The sequence below is a fragment of the Mytilus galloprovincialis genome, chromosome 1, assembly GCF_965363235.1.
Source record: "Mytilus galloprovincialis chromosome 1, xbMytGall1.hap1.1, whole genome shotgun sequence".
NCBI classification, from domain to species: Eukaryota; Metazoa; Mollusca; class Bivalvia; order Mytilida; family Mytilidae; genus Mytilus; species Mytilus galloprovincialis.
This window is the reverse complement of record NC_134838.1, coordinates 13,319,252-13,328,922: the sequence shown is the minus strand read 5'-3', so window position 1 is coordinate 13,328,922 and position 9,671 is coordinate 13,319,252. Positions and strand designations below refer to the sequence as shown.

The 9,671-nt window shown below is 34.5% G+C and overlaps 1 protein-coding gene across 1 annotated transcript; it reads right to left on the bottom strand.

Moving 5' to 3' along the window:
* Positions 1-6,569: 6,569 nt before the first annotated feature.
* LOC143065960 (mitochondrial potassium channel-like) lies at positions 6,570-9,324 on the bottom strand. The gene is made up of 2 exons (XM_076239191.1): positions 9,107-9,324; positions 6,570-7,528 (listed from the first exon to the last, which is right to left on the bottom strand). The coding sequence occupies exons 1-2, from the start codon at positions 9,302-9,304 to the stop codon at positions 6,701-6,703; spliced, it is 1,026 nt and encodes a 341-aa protein (XP_076095306.1). The 5' UTR covers positions 9,305-9,324; the 3' UTR covers positions 6,570-6,700.
* Between the last annotated feature and the right edge of the window lie 347 nt (positions 9,325-9,671).

Below are 9,671 nucleotides of genomic sequence, written 5' to 3'. Positions count from 1 at the left end.
CTGGGTTGGGAACCCCCCCCCCCCCCCTTTAAAATGGCTGGATCCGTCCCTGAGGTTTGATTATGTATGAAGATTATTTGTACCATTTTTTTTATGAAAAAGTAAACAATGGAATTGTTTAAAATATGATACATATCCAGAAAAAAAAAATGATAAAAAAAAAGGGTAATTTTTGGTAGATGTCTAAAATGTTGATTCCATTTAAATTACTAGTATCTCATTAAGTAGGTCAAGATGGTATATTGTTTATAACATAATTGAATTGACAAGGTGAAAAATAGCTTGTATGCAAATTTTCTTTAAAAAAAATCAGCATTGGATCAAAACTGTATCGTATGCTCATAAGGTATTTTTTATACGATCGCAAAAACATTTGCAGTCGTATATTGGTATCATGTCATCTTCGTCAGTGTCCTTTGAAGACATTTTGTTTCGGGACAATAACTTTACTTAAGTGTATTGATCTCTTTGAAATTTAACCAAACGGTTCAATACCACAAATGGAAGGTTGGGATTATTTTTGTGGTGATAGTCCCAAAAGTTAAGTAATAAGGGGCCAAAACAAGCATTTTTCTAGTTTCAGAAATAAAATTTTAAAAAATGGGGGGGGGTCAATTTTTTAACCTCTAGATTTAAGAAATTGTCAATTTTCCAAAGACAGAAATTGGGGGTCACAATTTATTTTGCGAATTCTTTATATAGTCTGAAAACAGATTTACTAAGTATTGTGCAACAGTATCTGTAAAGCATCGAGACAAATCATAAAATCATGTGCTCTCCTGTAAAAAATATGTCAGGAAATTTATTGAATTTAAAGATAATAGGTATATTGGAAATTTAGAATATATCCAAATTCAAATAAGGTTTAGCAATTTTCTGATTTTAACACAAATTTTAGTTACCGGTAAGTGTATTTAAAAACTAGATGCTCCTCTGCAGGGTGCAGCTTTATGCAACCGCAGAGTTCGAACCCTGAACAGTTGGGGCAAGTATGGACACAACATTCAAGCTTGATACAGCTCTGAATTTGGATTGTGATTAAATAGTTGACACAACATAGGTTTCTGACACAGAATGAATGTGGTCTAAGAAATTAAACTTAAAAACTTAAAAATTTTAAATTGGACATTTACCTATTATGGTCCAATATCCAAAATCTAAATACATGGTTAGATTCAGCATATCAAAGAGCCCCAAGAATTCAATTTTTAATGAAATCAAATAAAGTTCAATTTTGGACCCTTTAGACCTCAATGTGGACCAATTTGATAATCGGGCCCTAATATCAAAAATCTCAATACATGGTTAGATTCAGCATTTATCAAAGAACCCCAAGGATTCAATTTTTGTTGATATCAAACAAAGTTTAATTTTGGACCAACTTGGAACTGTGCCTATAATCAAAAATCTAAATACATGTTTAGATTCAGCATATCAAAGAACCCCAAGGGTTCAATTTTTGTTGATATCAAACAAAGTTTAATTTTGGACCACGATTTAGATCAACTTGAAAACTGGCCCCATAAGCAAAAATCTTAATACATGTTTAGATTCAGCATATCAAAGAACCCCAGGATTCATTTTTTGTTGAAATCAAACACAGTTTATTTGGGACCCCGATTTGGACCAACTTGAAAACTTGGCCCTTAATAAAAAAAATCTAAGTACATGTTTAGATTCAGCATATCAAAGAACCCCAATAATTCAATTTTTGTTGAAATCAAACAAAGTTTAATTTTGGACCCCGATTTGGACCAACTTGAAAACTGGGCCCATAATCAAAAAATATAAGTACATGTTTAGATTCAGTATATCAAAGAACCCCAAGAATTCAATTTTTGTTAAAATCAAACTAAGTTTAATTTTGGACCCTTTGGACCTTAATGTAGACCAATTCGAAAACGGGACCAAAAATTAAGAATCTACATACACAGTTAGTGGACCCCAATTATTCAATTTTTGATGAAATCAAACAAAGTTTAATTTTGGACCCTATGGGCCTCTAATTCCTAAACAGTTATCTGGGACCAAAACTCCCAAAATCAATCTCAACTTGCCTTTTGTGTTCATAAACCTAGTGTTTAAATTTCATAGATTTCTATAAACTTATACTAAAGTTATTGTGCGAAAACCAAGAAAAATACTTATTTGGGCCCTTTTTGGCATCTGATTCCTAAAATGTTGGGACCAAAACTCCCAAAATCAATTCCAACCTTACTTTTGTGGTCATAAACCTTGTGTTTAAATTTCATAGATGTCTATTTACTTAAACTAAAGTTATAGAGCGAAAACCAATGTGTCTTCGGACGACGACGACGACGACGACGACGACGCCATGTCATACCAATATACGACCGCAAAATTTTTTTACGGTCGTATAAAAAAACGAACCCAAGAGTTGCTTGAAAAACCCACACCATGGCAAGAAATGCCTCAAATCATATATCTACATACCTCACTTGCTTTATTTTGAACATTGATTGATTGAATATTATATTCGATTTGTAAGTCCATTCTTGACCCTTCGGTGATTTGGCATCAAAATAAAGACAACTAAAGCAATGTTTCTTTTTTAAAATAATCTATGTACATGAACATCCACTCAATATCAAGGACGTATAACTAACATACGTCCTTGTCAATATATAATGGCAAGTTCGGGATGATGATCGTAAAGGGCTAACGACCTTTTCCCTGAACCTTCGTAGTGCCCCTAATGCCTGTTTACTCACATTAATTATGATATTTATCTTTTAAGCCCCAGTCCCACTAGACCACGATCGCACCACGCTCACCGCGATCTAAAATAAATTTAGATCGTGGTGAGGTCGCGGTATGAGCGGCATGAAAATGTAAATTTTCGTTGCTTTCACGATGCTACTACGTCCTCTCTACGCTTCTACAAAGATCCCGCTACGATTATACCACGTTCTCACCGCGCTTATTCTGCGACCTCACTACGCTTATCAAGATCTTTCTACGCTCTTCACGTTCTCACTACGACCATACCACGAGTTATCAGATTCCAACACGATCTTACTGCGATTATTACACGTTCTTACCACGATTATACTACGTTCATAGCGCGATCTTACTACGTTCTCAGCAATAACGTCAACATCGTGTTCCATATCAATACAGTTCAATTCCTTCTATTTCTAAATCGTAGATTTCTCGGAAACAATACAGTCATGCCACCAAAATCTACCAGAACACGTGGGCATGGTGGTAGGAGTTGATGTTGAGGCAGAGGGAGCAAAGTAACGAATCCTGATCAAGCAGAGATGTCGGACCGACCAATCCAACCTAAATTACAACCGATTGCTGGTCCATGAAGCTCAATGACGATATTTTAGTGAACGATAACAGATATGACATAGATGTATCAATAGATATAGGAAGATGTGGTATGAGTTCCAATGAGACAACTCTCCATCCAAGTAACAATTTATAAAAGTAAACCATTATAGGCCATGGTACGGCCTTCAACACGGAGCCTTGGCTCACATCAATTAGCACGTTATAAAGGACCCAAAATATTACTAGTGTTAAACCATTTAAACGGGAAAACCAACGGTCTAATCTATATAAAAACGAGAAGCATGGTCGAGCCGTTAGAGCAAATGGATAATTACATTTAAACAAACAAAATCTAGGGAGCATTTTTTATATATTTTATGTGAAAATGACAATGAGAATGATGGTCGTAGTGTGAACGTAGTCAGGTCGTAAGAAGAGCGTGATGAGGACGGCAAGGGCGTGCTAGAATCGTACTATGGTCGTGAACAGCGTGATATAGTCGTAGTGGAAGCGTAGTTGCGTCGCAGTGAGAACGTGATGGTCGTAGTGAGGTCGTGATAACGTCGCTGTGCGATCGTAGCGCAGTCTCTCCGAATAGAATCACGCTTTCGCTACGCTCTCGCTACGATTGTACAGCGACCTTTGCGATCTTACTACGATCTTAGTGCGCTCTCACTACGCTTCTACTACGACCTGATTTCGCCACGACCGCACCACGATTGTTTTGAACATGTTCAAAGTTGGCCACGCTCTTCACGATCTTGAAGACCTCACCACGACCGTGATACGACCTTACTGCGATCTACACGATCGCACTACGATCATCAAAATTTGCACTTTTTTCACAGATCGTAGTGCGATCGTGGCCTAGTGGGACTAGGGTATTAGTGATTATTATAACCAAATTCAGTCATCTGTATATAATTAATTGTTTCCTTATGTTTTAAGGTGTACATAGTTGCTAAAACTATACCCTTTGGGTAGTGCTCCACAATTAATGGAGGAATATACAAGAAACTGAACTGAACTCACATTGCAGATACTTTTCTAAACTTTGCATATGTTGAAAGAGATATTAAATAAATGTATTTCAACAAGATTCTATGTTTACAGCTCTTTTCGTAATGCTAGCCGAGACAAACTTTTTAAGGTTTATTTGTCTGGCTTGCTTGCTTTGTTTGTATCAATGTTTCCTCAAGCATTGTTATTAAGATTGATATCTGAAAATGATATAAATGAAATGCTTCGCTGAGCGCAACATGATACGACCACAGAGGTTGGACCCTGAACAGTTGGGATACCAGCTTGATACTGTCTGAATTTGGATTGTGATAGAAATTTTGACATAATATAGGTTTCTGAAACAATATAAATGTGGTCAAAGTTCTTACAAATCTATTGTGCAATACAGTGCAATAAAATATTTCTTCTTGAAATTTTTCAAAAAATATATAATTATCTTTAAAAAAAGAAACCTATAATTATCGTTGGAAAGACTTTCCTTTGTAGTATTGAACATTGTAGTACCATTTCAGAGAGATTCATACAGTTAAACACAAGTTATTGTCTGGAAACTAGAAAAATGCTTGTTTTTGGCCTTTTTTGGCTCCCTATTCCTACATAAATGGGCAATTAACCCTTTTCTCAATCCCAGCCTTCCAATTGTTATATGAAACCTTGTGGTACAATGTCAGAGAGATCTGTACACTAACACACAAGTTATTTTCTGGAAACTAGAAAAAATATTGTTTTTGGCCCCTTTTAGGCCCTTAATTCCTAACCTGTTGGCCCAATAACCCCAAAAATGAATCTCAACCTTCTACTTGTGGTATTAAATATTGTGGTACAATTTCAGAGCAATGGAAATAATAATACACAAGTTATCCTGGAACTAGAAAAAATGCTTGTTTTGGTCCCTTTTTGGCCCCTAATTCCTGAACGATTGGAACCATCATCACAAAATCAATCCCAACCTTCATTTTGTGGTATTAAACCGTCTTAATAAATTTCATAGATCTCCATTCACTAAATTGTCCGGAAAGCAATGTGTCTTCCGATGACGACACAGACAGACGACGACGACGACATGGTACCATTTATACGATCCCAAAAAAATTTGTGAGGTCGTATAAAAAGCGGATTTAAACTTATTCAAATTTGATTGGATATTATAAAATAATAAAATTTACATATACACAGTTTTAACTCCATCTACTTATATTGTTTGCAGATGTCAAGAGCTGTAAGAGATATTCATCGTTTCCTGAATATTTACCTACATGTAGTGAATATATTCATATCATTAAAATCGTTATTTATTGCTAGAGCTAGGTCATATGAATTGAAATAAACACCCGTTTTACCTTCTGAGAATTGAATAAAAAAATATTCTGTTTCGAGAACTTTCAACTTGGTAAGAAAATAGTATGCTTTTTTATTGCAGTTGAAAAACAAAAATGTGTTCATATCTATCTGCTGAAATTATTCATATCAATAACCTCAATCCATATCACACCATTCCACCCCACCCCGACCCCAATACTCCCTTAAGGCCGAACCGAAAGGACGGTTAACTTTTACTGTATCAATTGTAATTGCTCTAGAAAAAGTCCAGATGCGCAAAATGTCTTATTAGCGATTCTCGATGCCAATATAATTATATCAAAGTGCAAAACCACATTCAAACGCCGAGGAACTGATAAAACCATTACGGACCAAATATAAAACCAAACATGAACGAGTAATCAGAGCTATGAATGCATTAGCTAGGGAGATGCATTCATCAATTTACAATTTTACAAAATGTTATGGCAGCATATTTAAATAAAAAATATCCATAGCTTCATGCCAGGACGAGAGTACTTGCTACTGGGCTGGTGATACCCTTGGACAAGTACATCAGCAGAGGTATCACTACAACTGAGGTGATACCTCTGCTGATAGCTCTAGCAATAAATAACGATTTTAATGATATGAATATATATCATTAACGGTATCAATGTTAATTCTACAAGTGCAAATTTCGACAATTAATATCTTTTCAGTGATGCTCAAGGCTAACATATTTGAATGTCTAAAATAAGTTCGAAATTGCATGTGTGAACGGTTGACATCTTTAGTTCCAACTTTGGATTAATGGAATCCAAAATGTTCATGTAACACGAGTATAAGAAAAGCATGTGATTTCAATGGACACGATCGATTCCATATTATTGTTTTGTGCATTCTAAGACAAGAATGCTTGTACAATACAAACTTATTTGAACTAATAACGAAACTTCATAAACATGTTTTGGTTCTATGCAATTTACAAACAAACATACAATCCATACACAAATTTAAAAATGTCTAAGATTTAAAACTTGTCTGGGGAATCTATTTTTTATTGGAAATTTTATGGTTAACTTCCTTTAAAGAAACTCAGTACAAAAGGAAAAGTTAATGCTAATGCTCCATAAAGAAATGTCACAGTAGCTAACGAATTCAATTTTATCTTCCATTCTAAATTACGTTCCGTTTGAGACAATAACTCCTCCATTTGTGGTCCGACATATATGACGCTAGAAGTTGATAACGAGGCTTCTTTCAGTCCCAGTAATTCCTTCACACCAGCAATCTCTTTTGTTAATTTAACGTCTTGATTTTTCAATAATTCCACAATATCATTAATTTGTGTAGAGGAATACTTCCCAATTGGTTTTGAACTCGGATTATTTTCACCAATGGCAGTCCGAATGTCGCCTAAAAAGTCTTCATATTTACTATTTTGTGATTTGACAGCGTCACATAGTTGCATTGCTATTTTTCTATAGTCTTCTGTCGTCCCAGCAGACGTTTGAACAATTCCGCGCAATTCTTTCATTCGTAAATAGTTATTTATAGTAGTTCCTGTTATTCCTATTGCAGCACCAATAATTGATCCGATTATTGACCAGTATTTTGTCCTTTCACCTTGCGCGCGCTCCTTCTCGTGACTGTCTCTCAAAGCAGAAGACAGAATGGCAAAATTTGCTCGGACTTGTTCCTCCAAGAGTCGTACTTCTTCTGCTATTTCATTTTCTTCTTTGATTATTGCATTTTCTTTGGTGACTAGCTCTAAGTAGCGGTCAGTGCCACGGTTTGTTTTTTCCAACTCAACTGCTACATTTTTCAGTTTAGAATTTATCACAGTCAAATCTTTATTTGTATTTCTTCTCTTCTCTTGAACTTCCTCAAACTTTGACTCAGCCTAAATAGATATATTAAAAACTATGTAAAACACGTTTATGGTCAAAGTTAGTAAATGGGCTATGTTACAGATATTGGTAAAAAAAAATGACTACAGCCTAAGGTTGTTGAACTATAAATGAAAATCGGAGAGAAAAATAATATAAATATCACAGAATATAATATTCTTTCAAAATAAGTGCACATTTGTATTATTTAGAAACCAAACAAAATCGTCCGAAAACGTTCTAAAATTTGTAAAAAAAATATCAAGTTTCTATAATTACAAATCATTTGATTTAAACATATATACTATTGATAAATTTCCGTTTTAATAACTTAAAACAATTATTTTATCAGCCTGTTTATGGATGGGCATCATGCACTTATAAATGAACTATTTATGAGGGGGGGATAGGAGGGGTCCTGCTCCCGAAATCCCGGGTCTAAAAACACGAAATCCCGAAATCCCGGGCTTAAAAATACGAAATCCCGAGGTCCCGAAATCCGAAAAAAGAATTCCCGGATCCCGAAAGGGTCAATCCCGAAATCCCAAGCTTAAAAACACCCGATCCCGGAGTCCCGATAAAGGTCCTATCCCCCCTCATTTATATTTTAATATTGTTTCCAGGAACAGTATATCAATATATATGTTCCTAATTGTATTGATAATAGCAAGAACGCTTTTTATAATTAATTGAATTAATATTTTAAGAATATTAAAAAGGAAAATTGCCAAAAAGTGTATTGATCCGTTGCTATCCTTACACAAAATGTCATATGATCATTGCTAACGATTTCGAAAATTTAAGAGCAAATGATTTATAATTTAACATAGTTAAAATACCTGCCGATATCCGAGAGAAAAAATGCATTTTTTTCGCAGTGATAACATACACGTTTGATCACGTAAACTCTGGTCTGAGAAGCAAATAAGTTGCCTAAATTCACGTCATATGGAGTCTGTGGCATAGCTGTCTCATTGGCAGCATACCATGGCTCCTTATTTTAGAATTCATTCGACAAATTATATATTAAACAGACCTACAAAGACCTATGATTAAGAAAAATCACGTTAAACATTTTTATTAGTGGTTCTCTTAACCGCCCACCACCCCAATTCTAGTGGAATACCCCCTATTTGGATCACTTGATGTACATAACTAAATTCAATATATATATTTTTAAAAGATAGATCTTCTAGTGGGCTTTGCAAAGAACCTATCTAAATATTAAAAGTTTTTGCAAATATAGTGTCCATAATAGCTTTCCCTCTTTGCTGTTTTCACAGTTGGAACATAAAATATAAAATCTTCCCTCCATCCAGATTTTTATATTTTTTTATCTAGTCGAAGTAAGGCGTCAAAGAAAAAAATATAATAGCCTTTCAAGACGTCATAATTATAATCTAGACTAGCACTTGACTCAGATTTTTTCCCCTATACCTTAATGCCAAGTTATATTAAGGGATATAGGAATTTTTTTATCAGAGACAAGTGCCTGTGAGTCTAAAAAGTACTTCTAAAACATCTTTTATATCTTCATTAAATATTTCGACATATTTTTGTTAAAACCGGTAAAGGGAGATAACAACACTTACTTGTAAGACTTGTGCTTGTGCTTCTCGAACTTCTGTAAGCCCCACAAAATCTTCATACTTCTTAATCCATGAATCTAACAATCCTTTGGTGGAGGGTCCGATATAACCGTCTAAAGGCTTCTGAGAAAAAGTCTTTTTAGTACAGGAAAACGCAACAGGAAAACTGTTTTTAAAACGGAACTTTCCCAGTATGTTCATTGTTGTTGTTGTAAGGGAGATAACTTAATCTAGTAATCTAGTCATGTCCCAGAAATAGATTTTTTTTCACATATTTTTATTATTTTTATTAAGCATATTTCTCATTATGATAAAATCTTTTCGCCATCTTTAATCTATTTTCATTTAAAAGTATTGTTTACAAATCATTGATCATATTGTAATGAGAAGGGAGGAATATATATATATATATATATCTTTGTAGATGAATATTACAGTATCTGTAGTCCCTCTGTATATATAATATCTTCTTCTTCTATATATATTACTCCGGGATTGGGTGTTTTTAAGCTCGGGATTTCGAGATTGATCCTTTCGGAATTTGCAGGAAAATCTAAAAAAAATGTGC

Bases quoted from the DNA above. Each gene is read 5' to 3' on its own strand.
- LOC143065960 (XM_076239191.1), bottom strand. From the start codon at position 9,304: ATGAACATACTGGGAAAGTTCCGTTTTAAAAACAGTTTTCCTGTTGCG. The intron at 7,529-9,106 runs GTAAGTGTTGTT...ATATCTATTTAG, and splicing joins CACAAGCACAAGTCTTACAA to GCTGAGTCAAAGTTTGAGGA.